Source organism: Chlorocebus sabaeus, chromosome 8 (genome assembly GCF_047675955.1).
Source record: "Chlorocebus sabaeus isolate Y175 chromosome 8, mChlSab1.0.hap1, whole genome shotgun sequence".
NCBI classification, from domain to species: domain Eukaryota; kingdom Metazoa; phylum Chordata; class Mammalia; order Primates; family Cercopithecidae; genus Chlorocebus; species Chlorocebus sabaeus.
This window is the reverse complement of record NC_132911.1, coordinates 39,078,800-39,101,886: the sequence shown is the minus strand read 5'-3', so window position 1 is coordinate 39,101,886 and position 23,087 is coordinate 39,078,800. Positions and strand designations below refer to the sequence as shown.

Here is a 23,087-nt window from a genome sequence, read left to right as displayed (position 1 = left end):
ACAAATCAAAACAATTGAATTCATAGAAATAGAGTAGAAGGATGGTTACCAGAGGCTGAGAAGGGTAGTAGGGGGCTATAGAGATGTGGGGATGGTTAATGGGTACAAAAAAAAAAAAAACAGAAAGAATTAATAAGACCTACTATTTGATAGCACAACAGGCTGACTACAATGAATAATAACTTATTTATACATTTTTAAATAACTTAAAAAGTGTAACTGGAGTGTTTGTAACTCAAGGGATATAAATGCTTCAGGAAATGGATACCCCATTCTCCATGATGTGTTTATTTCACATTACATGCCTCTATCAAAACATCTCAAGCACCCCATAAAGGTACACCTACAATGTACCCACAAAAATTAAAAAGAAAAATGTTTGAAAGAAAACAAGGAAAAAAGAAATTAATTAAAGAAAGAACATGTCTATTTAATAAAGAAAATCCTTACACTGCTTTTGGTGTCATTGTGCAAACATCTCCTGAACAATGGCAGGTGTCAGTTTTGTCATAAGTTAATCCCAGATTAAGGCCAAGCAATTGAACAATAACGACAGTATATGACTCCAAGGATAAACCCTCTGTGTACTAAATATAAGAAAAAGAAAAAGTCAACTAATAATTATAATCAGTTCTAAAATACAACAATATTTACCGAATCAAAAGTTAGTATATGAAAGTAATTCTTAAAATGCAATCAAGATACCTATGTGGATGCAATTATAGTAATTATATAAATTTTTTGATTATAGATTTATTAAACATGAATGAGTCCACATAATAGTTATATTAAGTTTCAAAACACTATTACTTAATGACATTATCAGCTATCTTAGCAAACAGAACAGTCAAAAACCCTAGTTTATGGCTTCTTTGAATTATTTTAAACAAAATGCCTTTAATATTCTTCAACAGTCGATTCTACATTCCTTCTATAGTAGACATCCTCTGAAACGGGTCCCAATAATCCTTGTCTCCTGGTGTTCATGTCCTTGTGGAATCCCACTTTATTGCATATAGGCTGGACTTACTGACTTGCTTTTAATTAACTGAGTATAGCAGAAGTGATGAGTCATCATGTCCAGGATATGTTATAAAAGGACTGGCTTCTTAAATTCTCTATCTTGCTCTTTCTTGCCCACTCTAGGGGAATCCAGCTGCAATGCCATGAGGTAAACTAGTAGAGAAGCCCACATGAGTGATCTTGGAAATGACTTTCTGAGGTCTGCCAACAGCCACATGACTGAGCTTGAAAGCATATCCTCCATTAGTCAAACCTTGAGATAACTCCAGCCCTTGCTGACACATTGATTTTGTCTTTGTTGGAAATCTAGAGTTTGAACTACCCACTGAATTCCTCCTAGATTCCTAACCTACAGAACTGCATTGTTTTTGTCTGCTAAATTTTAGTGTAATCTGCTATGTCACAATAGATAAATAATACATCCTCATAGGTATTATTGTTCTCCTGTACATAATTTCCAATGCTTATGTTTTCCTTTAAGAGTCCTGCTCAGATGACTATTCAGAACACAATTAAAGTGTTGTGATATAGGAGAAAGAACACAGCTATCATCTGTTTCTAAGTAATTTCAAATTATTTTGAAGTTGCAGGTAAAATTGAAAACATTCAGAATAACTCAGCTGTTATATGCCTTAATTACTCACATGACATTACTCTGTTTATTTAAGTACTTCCACCAAAATCAATTAATTCTTCCACCACAGAGCAAAATAATATGGGCCACTGAACATCTCCAAAATACAAAAACAACAACATCATAAAAGAAAGTTAACTGATCTTCTAATGTAAAAAGGTAGTTGGTTTCTGATGAACCTGAAGTAAATGATAGTGAGGGAATGATAAGTAAAGAGTAGTTCAGAGAAGGCGGCCACAATCCACGGAGATGTTTCTGAATTTTTGGTTCTCCATACTGCCCTGGGTTGCTTATTGTTCACCTGCACCCACTAACAGGTAGAAAAACAGCACGGCCAACATAACAATAAACGAATGCATCGAACGTTTCAGTACACCTTCAAAAAAGAGCAATTTCACTTCCTGGCAGACTGCTTGAACGCAAGCAATCTCTCCTTCCCCATCCCAGCTTTGGATCAAAAGAAATTATAAGGAAAGAAGCAAGGAATAAATGGTAGCAAACGCCACATTTTTGCCTAACTTTGGTAGATCCCTATTCCCTCTACTATCCGTTAGACGAAAAAGTTAGAATCCTCTTTTTTTCCTCATATGTTAAGAAATCTCATAAGAAAAAATGATATAACAGATGAGTGCAAGCACCATAAAAAACAACAAAATGAATTTCAAATCTACCCTTCTATACTCTGCTATAGGATTGTGGGACTAAGATTCTGCAAACTACATTTCTCATATTTTTTTGTTACCAAATTATCTGCAATTGGAAGAAAGAAGTGGCTTTCTTTTTCCCGCGGACAGTTGTTTCGTTCAGCACCATGGCCCAGTCAGCACCATTTTGCTCCTAAAGTGGAAGTTTATTTCAGCATTTGTAGTTTACTCCAGGATCAATAGTTTCCTGACTCCAACTTCGTCCAGTACTATCAGAACCCATGTAATTATGCCCCTTCAATGTAGCAGCAGCTTGAGGCAGTACTCCTTCCTCCAGAAACCTAAATGCCAGTTGGAAGTTCCCTCTTCTGACCTCAATTTTGGGAACCCCAATTTTCCTTAGTTCTGGAGTGGTAACTATCATTTTATTATCTGTTAACTCATTATTCCCTTTTGACTTTTTTCAGATGTGAAATACCTGTATAACTAATTCTCTGTTCTAAATCCTTTTGAAATACCTAGTGTAGTACCTGTTTTCTTAATTTGCCCTGCCTTCTGTAGCATTTAACATGTGAAAGTCCTATGAGGAAAGTAAGCTGAAAAATATACAAACAAAAATCAAAATGGATGAACCAGAACAGTAAAGAAACACAAATTTAAAGTAATCATAATGAAATTAAAAAGAAACTTTTTAAAAAAAGATATTGGGAGGGAAGTGACAGCAGCAAGATGGCCAACTGAAGCCCCTACCACTTGTCCCCGCTACAAAGACAGTCAAAACAATGAATGAGCAACTACGCTTTGGTGAAAATAGCTAAATAAGGGTGCCAAGTATATCAAAGGAGAGCAGAAGCCCTGTGTAGCACAAAAACTCAGGATGGGCTACACATGGTGGCTCAAGCCTGTAATCCCAGCACTTTGGAATGCCAAGATGGGTAAATCACCTGAGGTCAGGAGTTTGAAACCAGCCTGGCTAACATGGTGAAACCCTGTTCCTACTAAAAATACAAACATTAGCCAAGTGTGGTGGTGCATGGCTGTAATCCCAGATACTCAGGAGGCTGAGGCAGGAGGATTGCTTGAACCTGGGAGGCAGAGGTTGCAATGAGCTGAGATTGCACCACTGCACTCCAGCCTGGGTGACAGAGCAAGACTCCAACTGAAACAAACAAAAACACATAGAAACCCAGGACAGCCACACAGAGAACAGAAGAAAACACTTTGCCTCCACGACTGTGTCTCCCAGCTCAGATTAGTCTAGATACAGGAGGGACTTCTCCCTGAGGGAGAAGGTAAGCAAAAGGACCCCAGCAGCCCCCATCGCCATCTTGGACACCTAAAGTCCTCACCACTGGAGATTCCTACAGTCCTCATAGGTGCTGAACCCACCCGAAGGAGCTATGCTTCCACATGAGAAGGATATGACACTGTGCCCTATCCCCATGGCCTGAGCAACTACTCCACTCTGCTTCTTGGAACCAGAACCACTGCTGGAGTGTGTCCTGTTCTGGAGGTGTCCCATTCTATCCCTGATGCTTTGCCACTACTGAAACATCCCTGCCTGGTGGCCTGCCATCCCTGAGCCAAGCTGCTGCTATACCCTCCCCTGTGGGGCCAAGCTACTCCTGGCCCCACTGCCTGAGCTGAGGAGCCCAGTGCCAGCTGACACCACCACATCAACAAAGGAGGCCAGGCACATTCATGTACCAACAGAATATATACTACTCTACTCCCAGAGGTCACTGACGAACCCTTTTCACTTGTTGCCACTACTGCCTCCATTCCTGCTGCTCCAAGTCCAGGGAGAGAACACAGATCAAGCACACAATCTGTGAGCATTATTCCAGGGATGCAAGGATGGTTCAACATAAATCAGTAAACATGATTCAACATATAAACAGAACTAAAAACAAAAACCATATGATCATCTCAATAGATGCAGAACAGGCATTTGACAAAATCCAACATCCCTTTATGATAAAATCCCCTCAACAAATGAGGCATAGATGGAATATACTTCTAAGTAATAAGAATTATATATATGACAAACCCACAGCCAACATCATATTGAATGGAGAAAACTTGAAAGCATTCCCCCTAAGAATGGAAAAAGGAAAGGATACCCACTCTCACTACTCCTATTTGACATAGTACTGGAAGTCCTAGCCAGAGCAATCAGGCAAGAGAAAGAAAGAAATGGCATCCAAATTGAAAAAGAGGAAGTCAAATTATCTCTGTTCACTGATGACATGATCATGTACCTAGAAAACCCTAACGACTCCTCCAAAAGACTCCTAGACTTGATAAGCTATTTCAGTAATGTTTCAGGATACAAAATATATGAACAAAAATGAGTGGCATTTTTATATACCAATATTATTTACGCTGAGAGCCAAATCGAGAAAACAGTCTCATTTATAGTAGGCACACAAACACATACACATAAACACACACACACACACACACACACACAGAATACTTAGGAATACATCTAACCAAGGAGGTAAAAGATCTGTACAAGAACTCCAGACCACTAGGAAAAGAATTGTAGATGACACAAACAAATGGAAAAATATCCGATACTCATAGATTGGAAGAATCAATATTATTAAAATGACCACACTACCCAAAGCAATCTACAGATTTGATGAAATCCCTATCAAATTATCAACATCAGTTTTTACAGAATTAGGAAAAAAAAAATCCTAAAATTCATATGGAAACAAAAAGAACACAAATAGCCATAGCAATTCTAAGCAAAACGAACAAATCTAGAGGCATCTCATTGTCTGAATTCAAATTATACTATGAGGCTATAGTAACTAAAACAGCATGGTACTATTACAAAAATAGACACATAGATCAATGGAAGAGAATAGAGAACCCACTTGTACCTATTGGGTATAATGTTCACTATTTGGTGACGGGCACACTATAAGCCCAATCCCTACCAGTACATAATATATCTATGTAACAAACAGGTGCATGTATACCCTGAATCTAAAATAAAATATAAAATATTAATTTAAAAACATTTTCTAAGAGGATAGAACTTCCATTAAATGTTATTATGACAAAATACTACTAATAATAATAAGCATAGGGAGCAAAGTAGTCTTTTGGAGATGACAAATATGCTTATGGCATTTATTGTGGTGATGGTTTCACAAGTGTAATACTTATCTCCATGCTCAGCAAGTTGTGTACATTAAATAAGTATAGCTTTTGTATGTTGATTATACCTCAATTATGTGATTTTACGATTTAATTAATTAACAAAGTTTTTTAACAAATCATAAAGTAGATACTCTAGAATTTAAAAATTCAACCATCTGAATTGGTCGGCTTAATAGCAGATTTGAAACTGTTGTAGAGTAGATAATTCTATTTAAAGTCAGATTAATAGAAATTATCTCAAGCGAAGCACAGAGAACAAAAATGGGGAAAAAATGAACACAGAGTGACCTGCAAGATGATAGCAAGCAATTTCACAAAAATATAATCACATCCCAGGAGAAAAGGGATTGGAGGATCTAACATTACTCCTTAACCAGGAGTAAATGTTCTTGATCTTTATGGAAATGCATCATGCTTCCACTGGCTTCATTCTAGCCTCATTCCTGACATACTCCTTGATTATGCTCCAAATTAGTAATATAAAAGCTATAAAATTATAGGAAACTAAGTAATATATTTATGCATGTTTTAAAATATTTAGGAAAATTTGAAACATGAAAGTATTGAGAGCAAACCAGATAATTACCTACCAGAGCAACTGCAGCAGCAAAATCCTTATTACATACTTGCCCAGGAAATGTGGCTCCTATTAAGGTGGGAAGTTTCCTGTAGCTGAAAAATAACTTTTGCCATAAGTGAATTTGAAAGTGGTATTATTGGTGATAAGTTTCATAGCAGCAAACATTATCAAACAATTACTATCTCCCAAGCACCATACTACTTTGAATTATGCCATAAATACATTTCTCTCAAAGTTTCAATGTTAAGAATATTTCAATATACACTTTTCTCTTTTGAATTTGATAAATATCCAGAAATATAATTAGGATAAGGCCTAACAATTTATGGAAATACTATTGCACTAATAATTATAGGTTTTATTCTGGTTTCCTCTATATTTATAGCCCTGAAAATTCAAATTTCTATGACCTCCTTGTTCATTTATTACTTATTTTTGACCAGATTTTCTGCACATTAAATTCTAGATAGTAGGAAAATTTAACCCTTCACTATATTAGAAAATAAAAACATAAGAATTACCTAGAAGTGAGCCAGGAATATAGAAATATGATAACCTGGGGTAAAGGTTCATAAACCAAAGGAAATGAAATAAATTGTAGCACTCACAATTAAACTTTTCGTTATTTCAATACCTTTTGTGGAATTTTACTTTTATGAATAACTTTATGTTGTTTAATAAAACATTTTAAGTTTTGCCTCACATTAACTCCTTGAGAACAAGGACTCTTGCTTACATTTCTCACATTCCATAGTGTCTATATTAAATGGGTAGAACACAGGATATATATAAAATAAATGCTTATTTTTCATAACGAACATATCAAGTCATTTTGAGTTATTCCTTTAATGTTATAAAATGCAGAATACTACACTTACACAAATAAGTATGCAATTTGATGTGGTTTAAAGTTAACATGGTCCTTTTTCCATTCAAAAAATTCTAACAATACATCTTCAGCATGCCGTGTAGTAGAAATTTTGTTTTTATTTGACCAGATTTCAATGGAAGATATAATGACAGTCAGTTGTAACTGGGTAAGCATCTAAAAGAAGAATATAATTAAAAATCGTAAATAAACTTGAACATTATATTACATTTTCTAAAAACACATTTGATACAGTACTTTGGTTATGGAAGCTCTTCAACAGCACAGAAAACTATTACACACATCATTTTCATAAAATATATTTTAAAATAATATCTTTTAAAAACTTACAGTGTTAACAAGGCCAATTATCTGAATAACCTTCTGTGTTACAGCATTTATATCAGAGCCCATGTAATCAAACTGAAAAAGATAAATGATTTGTAAAAACTAGTGAACGTAATTAATATATCACATCTCTTTTATTTTACAATTAGCTGTATTCTAAAGTAGCTATAGGAATCCACTCCAGTTGAAATCCAGGAAATCAGTAATAATATGCAAATAATGATTTAATAAAAATATATAACATGATTTTAAGCAATGTTTAATACATTCAATTTTCAGTATTATTTCTTTTTTATGAAAATTGAATACTGAATTTCTAAAATGTGATATTTCAAGCAATTCTCATTTCTATTATAAATATAATCCTAGACTGAAAAACAATATGTGGAGAAAGTGGGAAAATCCTCAATGACAGGATCACCATTAAAATGCTATATACTGTGTTAGAAACATCCTTTTTCACAACATATTATAACACATGTTCTAATTTCTTCTTTTTCCAGTAAGCTCTTCCTATGTCTAATTGCTTAAAAATGCCAAGACAGTATTAATTAGCAAAGATTATATTAAGTATATTACATACTCAGTACAATAAGATATAAATGGAAACAACAAAAAGTTAAAAAGTGGGAGGATGAAATTAAGGTATAGAGTTTGTACTAGTTTTCTTTTTGCTTCTTTGTTTGTTTATGCAAAATAGTGTTATTATCAGGTTAATATAATATGTTATAAGACAGTATTTGCAAGCCTCATGGTAACCTCAAATCAAAAAACATACAATGCATACACAAAAAATAAAAAATGAGAAACTAAATAATCACCAAAGGAAAAACTCAACTTCACTAGAGAAAGACAGGAATGAAAGAAAGAAGAAGAGACCACAAAACAACTGAAAACAAATAATAAAATGTCAACAGTAAGTCCTCCTTACTTATCAGTAATAACATTGAATGCAAATAGATTAAACTCTCCAATCAAAAGATACAGACTGGCTGAATGGATGAAAAATACTAGATCCACTGATCCATTGTTTACAAGAAACACAATTCAACTATAAAGACAGACATAGAATGAAAATAAAAAGACAGGAAAAGATATTCGTGCCAATGGAAAACAAAAAAGAACATGAGTTGCTACACTTACATCAGACAAAATAGGTTTCAACACAGAAACTATAAGAAGAGACAAACAAGGTCAGCACATAATAAATAAGGGGTCAATTCAGCAAGAGGATATAACAATTTTAAACATATATGCACCCAGCACTGGAGCACCCAGGTATACAAAGCAAATTCTTTTTCTTTTTATTTTATTTTTTTTTCACAGAGTGGTAAGTGGCAGGGATATAAAGCAATTATTAGAGCTAAAGAGGCAAATGGGCCCCAGTACAATATTATCTGGAGACTTCAACACCCCATTTTCAGCATTAGAAATGTCTTCCAGACAGAAAGTTAACAAAACAAAATCAGATTGAATCTGCACTATAGACCAAATGGATCTAATAGATATTCACAGAACATTTCATCCAAGAGCTGCAGAATACATATTCTTCTCCTCAGCACATGGATCATCCTCAAGGATAGACCAAATGTTAGGTCACAAAACAGGTCTTAAAACATTCAAAAAACTGACAGAAAATCAAGCATCTTCTCTGATGACAATGGAATAAAACTACAAATTAATAACAAGAAGAATTTTGGAAACTATACAAATGCATAGAAATTAAACAACATGATCCTGAATGACCAGTGGGTCAGTGAAGAAATTAAGAATGAAATTGAAAATTTTCTTGAAACAAATGATAATGGAAATACAACATACCAAAATCTATGGGATACAATGAAAGCAGTACTAAGAGGGAAGTTTATAGCTATAAGTGCCTACATCAAAAAAGAGTGAACAGGCAACCTATGGAATAGGAGAAAATTTTTGCAATCTATCCATCTGACAAAGGGCTAATATCTAGAATCTACAAGAAACTTAAATAAATTTACAAGGAAAAAAAATCAAAAAGTGGACAAAGTATATGAACAGACACTTCTCAAAATAAGACATTTATGTGGTCAAGAAACATGAAAAAAAGCTCATCATCACTAGTCCTTAGAGAAATGCAAATCAAAACCACAATGAGATACCATCTCACGCCAGTTATAATGACAATTATTAAAAAGTCAGGAAACAACAGATGCTGGCAAGGCTGTGGAGAAATAGGAACGCCTCTATACTGTTGATGGGAGTGCAAATTAATTCAACCATTGTGGAAGACAGTGTGGCAATTCCTCAAGGATCTAGAATTCAAAATACCTTTTGACCCAGCAATCCCATTACTGGGTACATACCCAAAGGATTATAAATCATGCTACTATAAGGACACATGCACACGTATGTTTATTGCAGCACTATTCACAATAGCAAAGACTTGGAACCAACCCAAATGTCCATCAATGATAGACTGGATAAAGAAAATGTGACACATATACATCATGGAATACTCTGCAGCCATAAAAAGAATGAGTTTATTTCTTTTGCAGGGACATGGATGAAGCTGGAAACCATCATTGTCAGCAAACTATCACAGGAACAGAAAACCAAACACTGCATGTTCTCACTTATAGGTGGGAGTTTAATAATGAGAACACATGGACACATGGAGGGAACATCACACACGGGGGCCTGTCAGGGGCTTGGGGGCAAGGGGAGTGAGAGAATTAGGACAAATATCTAATGTATGTGGGGCTTAAAACCTAGATGATGGGTTGATAGGTGCAGCAAACCACCATGGCACATGTGTACCTATGTAACAAACCTGCACGTTCTGCACATGTATCCCAGATCTTAAAGTAAAATTTAAAAATTTTAAAAAGAGGAAAAATTTCTAATAAACAATCTAACAATGCATTTTAAAGAACTACTAAAACAAGAGCAAACCAAACCTAAAATTAGTCGAAGAAATAATAAAGATCAGAGCAGAAATAAATGAAATTAAAAGAATGAAAGATCAATGAAACAACAAGTTGATTCTTTGAAAAGTTAAACAAAATTGAAAAACTTTTAGCTAGACTAAGAAAAAAAAGAGAGAAGATCCAAATAAAATTAGAAATGGAAAAGGTGACATTACAACTGATACTGCAGAAATTCAAAGGATCATTAGTGTCTACTATGAACAACTATATACCTATACATTGGAAAATCTAGAAGAAATGGACAAATTCATAGATACATGCAACCTACCAAGATTGATCCAAGAAGAAATCCAAAAGCTGAACAGATAAATAACAAGTACTGAGATGAGAGACATAATAAAAAGCCTTTCAGTGAAGAAAATACTGGGAACTGATGGCTTCACTGTTGAATTTTGCCAAACATAGGAAGAACTAATACCAATGCTACTCAAACTATTCCAAAAACTAGAGGAGGAGGGAATACTTCCAAACTCATTCTACAAAGCCAGTATTACCCTGATACCAAAACCAGACAAAGGGACATGAAAAAAAAAAAGAAAGAAAGAAAAGAAAACTACAGGCCAATATCTCTGATGAATATTGATGTATAATTCCTCAGCAAAATACTAGCAAACCAAATTCAACAATGCATTAGAAAGATCATTCATTATGACCAAGTGGGATTTATCGCTGGGTTGCAAGGATGGTTCAACACATCCAAATCAATCAGTATCATTCATCATATCAATAGGATGAAGGATAGAAAACATATGATCATTTCAACTGAGGCTAAAAAAGCATTTGATAAAATTAAACAAATTTAAAAAATGATGCTGGGAAAATTGGATATCCATATGCAAAAGAATGTAACTAGACCTTTATCTCTCACCATATACAAAAATCAAATCAAAATGGATTAAAGCCTTAATCTAAGACCTCAAACTATGAAACTACTACAAAGAAACATCAGGAAACTCTCCAGGACATTGGTCTGGGAAAAGGTTTCTTGAGCAACACCCCACAAGCACAGGCAACCAAAGCAAACATGGACAAATGGGATCACATCAAGTTAAATAGTTTTTGCAGGCCCAGCGCAATGGCTCACGCCTGTAATCCCAGCACTTTGGGAGGCTGAGGCAGGTGCATCACCAGGTCAGGAGATCGAGACCATTCCGGCTGACATGGTGAAACTCCATCTCTACTAAAAATACAAAAAATTAGCTGGGCATGGTGGCGCGTGCGTTAGTCCCTGCTACTTGGGAGGCTGAGGCAGGAGAATGGCATGAACCCGGGAGGCGGAGCTTGCAGTGAGCAGAGATTGCGCCAGATTGCACCACTGCACTTCAGCCTGGGCAACAGAGCAAGACTCCATCTCAAAAAAGAAATAATAAAAATTTCTGCACCTTGAAAGATAGAGTCAACAAAGTGAAGACATAACCCATTGAATGGGAGAAAATATTTGCAAACCACCCATCTGACAAGGGATTAATAACCAAAATATATAAGAGGCTCATCACATGACAAATGCTGATGAGGATGCAGAGAAAAGGAAACCCTTGTACACTGCTAGTGGGGATGTACCACTGAGGAGAACAGTTTGTACTTTCCTCAAAAAAACTAAAAATTGAGCTACCATATGATCCAGCAATCCCACTGCTGGGTATATATCCAAAAGCAAGGAAATCAGTACATCCCTATGTTTCTTGCAGCACTGTTTGCAATAACTGATATTTAGAAGGGTCCATCAAGAGATAAATGCATAAAGAAAATGTGGTGCATATACACAATGGAGTACTACTCAGCCATGAAAAAAAGAATGAGATCCAGTCATTTGCAACAACATGGACAGAATTGGAGATTATTGTGTTAAGTTAAATAAGCCAAGACCAGAAAGACAAACATCGCATGTTCTCACTTATTTGTGGGATTGAGAAATCAAGACAATTGAACTAATGGTCATGGAGAGCAGAAGGATGGTTTCCAGAGACTGGGAAGGGTAGTGGGGGTTTGGAGGGGAGGATGAACTTTCTGTTTCTTTGGCTAGTGGAACAGCAGCAAAAGTGACTTTTAAAGTGTTTGAACATTGGATTTCACTCTCTTGATGCTGTGGGATCCACGCAACACTTATGTGAAGAAGCCTGGCCTACCCTCCTAGTAGACAAAAAACACAAAGCCCAGTGACTCTATCTCATAGTTAGCCAACTTCCAGAATCAAAGACACCTTCTTGACTAGAAGCTGATTTCAGAAGCATTAATGAGCCCAGCGGAGACAAGCAGAACTTCCCAGCCAAGCCACATACAGACCAAAAGAAATACCTAGCAAAATTACTAAATAAATGGCTTTTGCATTAAGCCACTTTTTTGTGGTGGTTCTTTACAGAGTATCAGAGTATTTAAAATTGGTGCTTGTAAGTAAGGTGCTATGATAACAAGCACCACAAATATGTGTGACTACTCTCGGCCTAAGAAAGCAACCCAGGGTTCCGGATGCATCAGAGGAGCTCTTCTCTAGCAAAGGCTAGAGAAATGGTGAGCCGTTTGTTACCAGCAGCTAAGAGAGCAATGAGGAAACTACTATTACCCTGACAAAAGTGGTGACCTATTAAATGTAGTAACACAACAATTGGAAAACTCAAAAAAAATTGCCAATTAAATAATCAGGATTTATTTTTCATGATAAAGTTTTGTGTTGGGAGAGATGTACACCAATCTAGGAATTATAAATTGATAAATACTTTTTACAGGATATGATGATATATATTCGATTCTTTTTAAAAGTTAAACTTTCAAGAATGCACTTCCCAAAAAAAAATCACAAACGCCAAAAGAAATATATGTAACAAGGATATTTATGGCAGAATTACTTTTAATAACCGAAAAAGTAATAATGACATAAAGGTCTATGATTATCAATAAGTGGTGGGGTTATACGAATTTTAATTCTCTCCTAAAAATATTTTTTCAAAGTTTTCTAGATGTTCTACAGTGAATATATATTGATTTCATTATTTAACTGATGATGTATCCTTCCTAAGAAAGATATTGGAAGCCGGGCGCAGTAGCTCACGCCTGTAATCCCAGCACTTTGGGAGGCCAAGATGGGCGGATCATGAGGTGAGCAAATTGAGACCATCCTGGCTAACATGGTGAAACCCCATCTCTACTAAAAACACAAAAAATTAGCTGGGCCTGGTGGAGGGCACCTGTAGTCCCAGCTACTCAGGAGGCTGAGGCAGGAGAATGGCATGAACCCAGGAGGTGGAGCTTGCAGTGAGCCACTGCACACCAGCCTGGGCGACAGAGTGAGACTCCATCTCAAAAAAAGAAGAAAAAAGAAAGATACTGGAGTGCTTTCACAGTGCCATATCAACTAGGGGCAGGTGTGGGAGTGGTCTTCCCCAGTGATTTATTTTATCACTGATATTACTTAGAATTGTCAGTAGAGGATAATAATCAAAAGAAAACCAGCTTTTAGTGGGGCTTTTTATTGTTTTTAGGCCATTGCCTGCACAGTCCCAACAGCATTCCCCTCTTCTTGAAACTTGACTATAGCTGCTAACACTCCTGGAAAGAAAGAAAGAAAGAGGCAACATCTCAGCTTCTAAGTGATGTGGTTCTTTGCAGTCTGCTGGTTTGTCTGCAGCTTGGTGGCCACAGAAACAGTGCTCTGTGCCAGCTGGATGAGGTTCATGCCCCCTGCACCTGAGGCACCTGACTCAGTCTCATTTGCTCTGATTAGTCACTTTTGCCTTCATTCGCTGGAACTAAAATCCTGAGAGTTTACTTGCAAAGGGTGGTGTCTGGTTACACAACTAAGTTATTTAGTGGTGATTTCTGAGATTGAGGTTCACCCATCACCTGAGCAGTGTACTCTGTACCCAATGTGTAGTCTTTGGAAAAAAATTTTTAAATGTTCCTAAGCAATTTGTGAACTTTGGCAAAATAATTTAAAATCAGAGTGTTAAGTGTGTCAATTAGCTTATATTTGCTGTTTTTGATAAACTAAAAGAAGAAAGAGATATTCTAAAGGAAAAAACTGTTCAGATTGTAAGGAGAATCCTCATCTCCAGCCATTCATGCTCAAAGTAAGAAACTATCTCACATCAAGGGTGTAACTATAATATATTTTGTTGACACCTTTGTGAGATTTAAGATTGTGCTTAGTAGACACCCTTAGTTATACAAAACAGTTTCTAATATTAAGGGAGTTGTCACTCAGAAGCTTGGCAAGCCTCCCAGAGTAAAGGTGCCTGTTTTTAAAAGAATCTGTGAATGTGGCTTTTGATGAATGGACTAAACTATAACTGGAAACACAGAAAAACCCACATAAAATTAGAATTAGTTTGTGCATCAGAGGACACCGTCAACTGAGTAAAATGGCAACACACAGAATGGAAGAAAATATTTGCAAATCATCTATATAAGGAATTAATATCCAGAATACATAAAGAAATCCCAAATCTCTATAACAACAATAGCAACAAAAGCAACAGTGCAGTTAAAAGATGGGCAAAGGACTTGAACAGACATTTCTCCAGAGAAGATCTACAGATGGGAAATAAGCACCTGAGAAGACACTCAACATCACTAATCATTAAGGAAATGAAAATCAAATCTACAAGATGATACCACTTCACACCCATTAGAATTACTATTATTAATAAAACAAACTGAATATAACAATTGTTGGTGAGGATGGGGAGAAACTGAAATCCTTGGGCATTACTAATGGGAATGGAAATGGTGCCGCTGCTGTGGAAAACAGTGTGACTGTTCTTCAGAAAGTTAAACATAGAATTACCATCTGAGCTAACCTTCTACTTCGGGGTATATACCTACAAAAACTGAAAGTGCAGACTCAGAAAATATTTGTACACCAACGTTCACGGCAGTAATACAGGAGATATTAAGAAACAGTTTTTAGGCCACTAGAAAGGGTAAAGGTTCTTGGTGCAAATGTTCCTGTAATAAGAAGCAACCCCCTGAAACATTTCTCATTTAACAGAAAAGGCAGCATGAAGGACCAGGCCAGCAAGCTTTGATATGCAAATACCGACAATTAAAACCTGGGTCCACTTAATATGGCAATTCCCACCTTTTCCTCCTTGTTACCAGGTGTGCCAAGTATTATGGCCATCTTTAGATAACACCATGTGATAAAACATTGAGGTGACCCACATTTGCATATTAAAGGGCTAAGGTGGGAGGGCCAGGTTTTTCATGGGCTATGCGGATGACACACCTGGTTAAACCAATTCCCTGGGCCCTATGCAAATTAGACGCTGCCTCCTTTAACTTCCCAATATAAGCAACTACTTCTTTGCTGCACACGGGGTTCCTCTTTGTTCCGAGTCCCCCATTCCTCCATTCATCAGAGCTGTATCATTTTGGTGCATGGGTCGAGAAATCATTCATCAGAGTGGTGAGTATTAAGAGCAAACTTCAACCTTAAATCTGTCCTTTAATTTCAAGGCTCTCTCCCAGTTATCCTGTCGCCAAACTTTTCTTCTCTCTCTCTCTGTATTCTCTTACTCTCTGTGTGCGTGGAATGTGTGGGAGCTTTTACGGGCTAGGGAAATAATCCTGTTAGGCAAGATCAGGAAATGCTGTAGAATGGGGCTATAGCTCAGGAAAATGCCATTGCAATCTTCTAGGAAGAGAGTTCTCCCCTTTCACCCACAGGGAGGTCACTCTACTAACTCGCTGATGAGCACATGGTATTTCTAAGCCAACAGCGCCACCTAGTGGACATAGAAATCCTCTTCAGAAGACACATTGCCAGTCCTTTGCCACAACATTTAGGAGTAAGATGTCTTTCACAGCCAAATTTTAGTGTCGATATTGTCGCATCAGCAGGAAAATGGCCATTCAGTTGCTACATTCTTTTAAGGCACCTATTCTGTCTCCAATTAAGATAGTACTTAATTAGTAAGGGGACTTTAAATTCAGAAGATAATCGGAACCATTTTTTTAAGGGTAAATGCTTTAACACGGGCTGTAATAGCAGGCAATCTAGCACATTGCCTACATTAAAGAAACCTTACCCAAAGGTGACACAGTCTCTCCAAAGATCCATTTTTTGGGGATCCAGGCAGATCACACAGGTTTAGGAAGTCAAAGGGGAATCACACTAGGCGGAGAAGCTAAGGTTGCGTGGGTAAAGCATGGTTAGTCCCATCGGTTAGTTCATCGGATTCCATGGCTTGAAGGACCATGCCTTCAACCATGGGTGGCACGTTTAACACAGGGCCAGGATCCAGAAACCAGGGAGGGAAAACTGTACAAGAATGCTCCCTGTCTTCTCCTCCACTCTGGGTCATACGGAAAGGAAGGAGAATAAAAGGACGCTTTTATTCTCTTTTCTTTTCCTAAATGGGTAACAAATTATCTTCAGCTTGCACCCCTCTGGAATGTACTCTGAAACACTGGCACTTCCTTAACCTCAGAACACTGAAGAAGAAAGCAACTCATTTTCTTTTCCACAAAGGCATAGCATCTTTACTAAACCTTTACAAGTATTGTAAGATCAACCCAGCTCTTTGAGCAATTATATCAGGCAGGCCCAGGTAAAATAGTTCCCCAAAATGAAGAAAGCAACTTCCAGGGGAACCATCTAAGGATCCCCCTTCAAGTTCCCTTCTGATTACAGGACCTTAAGCAAATAAAAGGAGACTTAGGCCGATTTTCTGATGACCCTGATAGGTATATAAAAACTTTCCAAAATCTAACTCAGGTATTTCACCTCATATGAAGTAATGTCATGTTGCTCCTAAATCAGACCCTGACTGCAGCTGAAAAGCAGGCAGCTCTGCAAGCAGCGGAGAATTTTGAAAATGAACAATATATCTCCCATAATACACCAAAAGGTAAGGAAGCAGATTGGGAAAGTGAAAAAGTAATAGAAACACCATTCCCAATTGGGGGGGAAGCAGTTCCAGCAGACAACCCTAACTGAAACCCCAACAGCTCAGGAGCTGAATGGAAAAGAAAGCACTTGCACTTTTTCATATGACTTTTAGAAGGCCTATGGAAAACCAGGACCAACCACTCAATTACTCTAAACTGTCTAAAATAAACCAAAAGCTAAACGAGAATCTTGTAGCCTTTATGGAAAGGCTGAGAGAAACACTAATAGAACACACCTCTTTATCCCCTAATTCAGTCAAGGGACGGCTCATCCTGAAGGACAAGTTTATTACACAGGCAGCTCCTAATATTAGAAGAAAACTACAGAAGCAAGCTATAGGACCAAATAGCACCTTAGAGAACTTTCTGAAGGTGGCCACTTCAGTCTTTTGTAATAGGAACCAGAAGGAGGCCCAAAAGAAAGAAAGCAAGCTCAGAAGAAGGACAAAGTCTCTAACTGCAGCTTTGCAGGTTTGCAAAGTCCAGGATCCCCAAGGTGCATCTGCTCATTGCTATTAGTGTGACAGGCCAGGGCATTTTACAAAGGAATGCCCAGGTAGCAAGATGAAGCCACCTCAACCCTGTCTAGTTTGTGACAGAAACCACTGGAGACGAAACTGCCCCCAGAGGCAGAGGTTACTGGGTTCAGAACCAGTCTCACAGATGGTCCAGCAGGACTAATGGGTCCCGGGGCCCAAGCCCCAGCTCCAGTGGCTCAAACTGCCATTACAGCACAGGAGCTTTATGGAAATTAAATTTTCAATTCCAGCTAATTTTGCAAATTAAAGAAAGGAAAGTAGACCTCCTTCTAAACACTAGAGTCAGTCTCTCTCTTTTCTCCTCTCTAATCCAGGCCTCCCCTTTTCCCATGACCATAAGGGGCATCTCAAGAAAAACTCTATAACCCAATATTTTTCTCAACTTTATTTGCAGTTAAGAAGACCTACTAACACATGCTTCCAAGCCATTGTCATGATAGTTCTACTATTCAAAAAAGCCTCCAAGTTAACCACAGGAAATAATTTAACTATGTACACTCCACATAAAGTGGCAGGATTACTGTCCTCTAGGGGGAGCTCTTCTTAGCTAACAAACAGTGGTGAAAGCAAGAAGTCCATAAGGCTGAATAAACAGTAGTCACTCTCCCCAGGCACAGGCACTCAATTAGCTAAACTAACAGCTCTTACAAGAGCACTTGAATTAACCAAGGGAAAAATAGCTAACATTTACACTAACACCAAGTATGCTTTCTTAGTTCTGCATGCTCATGCTGCCATTTAAAAGGAAAAACATTTTCTTACCACCAATAAATCTCCTATCAAATATCACCAATAAATTAGTAAGCTATTATCCTCGGTTTTTCTTCCACAAAGAAAATATCAAAAACACACTCTAAGGAACAGCAAAAGGAAACAGATAAGGCAGCCAAGAAAAAAAAAAATAGGTTACCTGATCAGGCAGCTAAGTCAGTGACAAGGAAGCTTCAAGGCATTAACATGCTTCAAGCCCTTCCAATCTAGGAAGGCTCCATAAGAAAAATTAACCTCAGTATTCCCCTGCAAAAATAAAATAGGCCACTTCTCAAGGGCATACTTTTCAGCCCTCAAAATGGCTACAGTCAGAGAATGGCAAACTCCATTTGCCAGCCTCCAGCCAATAGAAAGTCCTTAAAATCCTTCACAAGGGGCTGGGCACGGTGGCTTATGCCTAAAATTCCAGCACTTTGGGAGGCTGAGGCAGGCAGATCACCTGAGGTCAGGAGTTCGAGACATGGTGAAACCCTGTCTCGACTACAAATTTTTTTTAAATTAGCTGGGCGTGGTGGCGGGCACCTGTAATCCCAGCTACTCGGGAGGCTAAGGCAGGATAATTGTTTGAACCCAGGAGACAGAGGTGGCAGTGAGCTGATACGGTGCCACTGAACACCAGCCTGAGTGACAGTGAGACTGTCTCAAAAAAAAAAAAAAAAAAAAAAAAAAATTTCCTTCACCAAGCTTTTCACTTGGGAAAGGATAAAACTTATCAATGTGCACAAAAACTGTTTTCAGGCAGAAAACCTCTAAATTGGTTAAACATAGAGCCTCTCTAGCTCACTTCCAATAAGAACCAACTTTATTTAACCCAGGAAATTTAGTATTAGTAAAAACTCTCATCTCTCTCTCCTTCCCTAAGCCAAGCTGGGAAGAGCCCTACGCTGTTCTTTCAACCCCCTCGGCAGTAAAAGTTACAAAAATCAACTCCTGAATACATTACACTCAAGTCAAAGTCTGAAAAACTGAGGGAGCAACCCCTGACAGCCCAGAAAAACGGCCAGAATATCAATGTGAAGAAATAGAAGATCTTAAGCTAAAAAAAACCATAAAAAATAAGTAACTAAGTGAGGACTCTCACCTTACTCAGCCCCACTCCCACCTCGCCAGATACTTTTCATTGTTTCTAACCTTTCCTCGCGAAGTTCACTGCCAAATGTTAAAACTTCATTTTCATGCATATTTGCAGGGAGATTTAATTGTACATGGGATTGCCTTTATAACTTCGTAAGTCCCCAAAGGGAAATGTTAGATCTTGGCAAGTAAAGTTTTCAATGGAAATTATTTATTATGCCCCTCTTGTGGAAAACTGTTATAGTCACCTTACTCTTTGCAATAAAGCTATACTGAAACCCCAGTAGCACACTGTAGCACCCACAATGCGGAATTCTCATTGTAGAATTCTAATTGCTAAAATATTTTGTCTAATAATTATCATCATCAGAATTAATAGCTGGAGAAAATATTTAGTCAAAGTTGTTTTGCTTATAACAAGAGTAACAGGAATAAGAAGGAAGCATGAAAGTTTTACTGTCATTAAGTTTAATAGGACTTTTTACTAAAGGTCGGTAATATAATGCACTCTAAGCTACTAAAAGGTTATAGAGAAAAATATATATATAAGGAAGAATCTCATATAATAAATACTTGTCCAAAAAGGAAATGATTTGTTGTTTAAAGGATGGATGTTTAGGACAAGTCAAAATGTTTAAGTATTTTATAAAATGGTCTGTAAAAGTCATAAAAAAAATTTAATTACTAAAGGAAAAGAATTGTTAAAATTAACGGCATTTTAGCCACCCAATGGCATATTTCTCCCAATCATATTGCAAGTTATAAAAGGGTCTAAAGCTAAAGTTATTCTCTAATGGTGAGTCAAGGGGAAAAGGTATGCTTTTCTCAAGGAAAACGTTACCTTTATATTAAGGTTTCTAGTAACATACAGCGACATCTAGTGAAGGTAAACTGGTATTGCAATCCATTGGTGTAACTAACAGGTGTCAAACTCTACAATCAGTTATGGTCTATAGGACCCCTACTAATGGTGGTAATCTGAATACTCATACTCTAGCCCAATATTTTAAACATTCTTGTAAAATTTATCTCTTTTCGCCTAGGAGCAATCAAACAACAAATGGTGCTGCAAGCAAATCCACACATAAACATGCCATTCTTCAGAGAACCCTTAAATCAACCTCAGAAGACCCCACTGCTCTTCACCCACACGATGCGCTTTTTCAGCAGGAAGTATCCAGAAAGAACCATCATCCAACACCCCCTAACAGCAGTTAGGTTTGCTTCTCTTGAGGTGGGGAATAATACAGGAGTTGTGAATAAATAATTTTTAGGCAGCTAGAAAGGGTAGAGGTTCTTAGTGGAAATTTTCCTGTAAAAAGAAGCAACGCCCTGAAACATTTCTTCTCTAACAGAAAAGGAGGCTTGAAGGCCCAGGCTGGCAGGCTTTGACATGCAAATGCCAGCGATTATAAAATGGGTCCACTCAATATGGCAATTCCTGCCTTCTTCTCCTTGTCACCAGGTATCACAAGTGTCATGGCCATCTCCAGATAATACCATGTGTTCAAAACATCATGGTGACCCATATTTGCATATTAAAGGGCTCACGTGGGAGGGCCAGGTTTTTGTGGGCTATGTGAATGACACACCTGGTCAAACCAATCCCCTGGGCCCTATGCAAATCAAATCAGACAGTGCCTCCTCCAGCATCCCAATATAAGCAACCACTCTTCCGCCACACACAGGATTTCTCATTGTTAGAATCCTCCCTCCCTCTCTCTCTGTATAGGGGAGCTGTTTTCTTCTTCCTTCCTTCTTTCTTGCCTAACAAACTCTCCGCTCCTTAAAACCACTCCACATGTGTCTGTGTCATTTTATCTAAATCAGTGTGAGTCCAAGGACCCTGGTGTTCTAGCAGTCATCAGAGCTGTATCAGCAGCATTATTCACAAAAGGAATATGTGGAAACCCATATGTCCATTAGCAGATGAATTGAGAAACAAAATGTGACATATACATATAATGGACGGTTATTCAACTTTAAAAATTTATTAAATTTTGATACATGCTACAATATGGATGAGTCTTTTAAGACATTATGTCAATGAAATAAGCCAATCACAAACGTATGAATACTGTATGATTCCACTCCTGTAAAGTATCTAAAGTAGTCAAAATCACAGAAATAGATAGTAGAAAGGTAGTTGCCAAGAGCTGGGGGGAAAGGGTGAAGGGAATTCATGTTTAATGGGGATAGTATCCGTTTCAAAAGGAAAGAGATCTACAAATCTGTTTTGCAACAGTATATATATACTTAACACTATTGAACTATACATTTTAAAATGGTTATGATGGTAAACTTAATGTTACGTGCTTTTCCCCAATAAAAAGAAAAATAGAGTTCTAATGAGCAAAATGAAGATTCAATACCCAGTCTCTCTGATTCCCAAATCATGCACTTATAAGCACTACCATTTAATATATTATTAAACACAATGAACCTGTACTCCCTCACTATACTCATATTCTAGCCCAATATTTTAAACCTTCTTATAAACTGTATCCCTTTTCACCTAGAAGCAATCAAACAAATGGTGCTGCAAGCAAATCCAGACATAAACATGCCATTTGGAAAACAACCAGAGGAATGGGCAATTTCCTACTAGTGACCATTTCTAGAAAGGGCACTAGGGGAACTTCCCCTGCAAGCCCCCGACTAGACTGCACCTAGACCTAACTTAGTCCTCATAGTTGCCACAAGTAACCTCACAGCAATGTGTATTTTGTTTTAATAAAGTAGCCGATACTTCCTAAGTGTATTCCTATGCTTTTGAAATCTTAATTTAGGGAACTTTCTCTTTGGGAAAAAAAAATGTTTAAAAAAGAAATCCCACAAAATGTTTAAGATAGTATATTAGTCTGTTCTCACACTGCTAATAAAGACATACCTGACACTGGGTAATTTATAAAGGAAAGAGGTTTACTTGACTCACAGTTTCACATGGCTGAGGAGGCCTCACAATCATGGCAGAAGGTGAAGGAGGAGCAGCCATGTCTTACATGGCGGCAGGCAAGAGAACATGTGCGGGGGAACTGCCCTTTATAAAACCATCAGATCTCATAAGACTTACTCACCATCACAAGAACAGCACAGGAAAGACCTATCCCCATGATTCAATCACCTCCCACTGGGTCCTACCCTCCAAACGTAAGAATAATGAGAACTACAATTCAAGATGAGATATGGGTGGGGACAGAGCCAAACCATATCAACGTCCTTCTTCACATGGCAGCATCAAGGAGAAGAATGAGTGCCCAGCAAAGGGGGAGCACCTTATAAAACCATCAGATCTCATGAGAACTAACTCACTACCATGAGAACAGGATTGGGGAAACTGCCCCAATGATTCAGTTATCTCTACCCGGTCCCTCCCATGACACATGAGGATTATGGGAACTACAATTCAAAATGAGATTTGGGTGTGGACATAGCAAAACCATATCTGATAGCTATTTCGATAAAAGGCCACCAAGTTAAACTAAAAGGGTCTAAGATTGGTAAAAATGCAAAAAGTCTCTGGGTTCCCAGTAAAAGAAATAAATTGTTATGTTTTATGCCACTAAATTTTGGAGTGGTTT

The 23,087-nt window shown here is 37.5% G+C and overlaps 1 protein-coding gene across 1 annotated transcript in view; it reads right to left on the bottom strand.

Moving 5' to 3' along the window:
* Nucleotides 1-23,087, bottom strand: part of LOC103215662 (disintegrin and metalloproteinase domain-containing protein 5) — a 149,035-nt gene that overhangs the window by 107,679 nt on the left and 18,269 nt on the right. The window contains exons 8-11 of the mRNA XM_073018616.1: nucleotides 7,278-7,349; nucleotides 6,937-7,103; nucleotides 6,069-6,150; nucleotides 451-587 (exon numbers count right to left, since the gene is read on the bottom strand). Coding sequence (XP_072874717.1) covers nucleotides 451-587; nucleotides 6,069-6,150; nucleotides 6,937-7,103; nucleotides 7,278-7,349 — 458 coding nt within the window. The remainder of the gene's footprint in view (nucleotides 1-450; nucleotides 588-6,068; nucleotides 6,151-6,936; nucleotides 7,104-7,277; nucleotides 7,350-23,087) is intronic.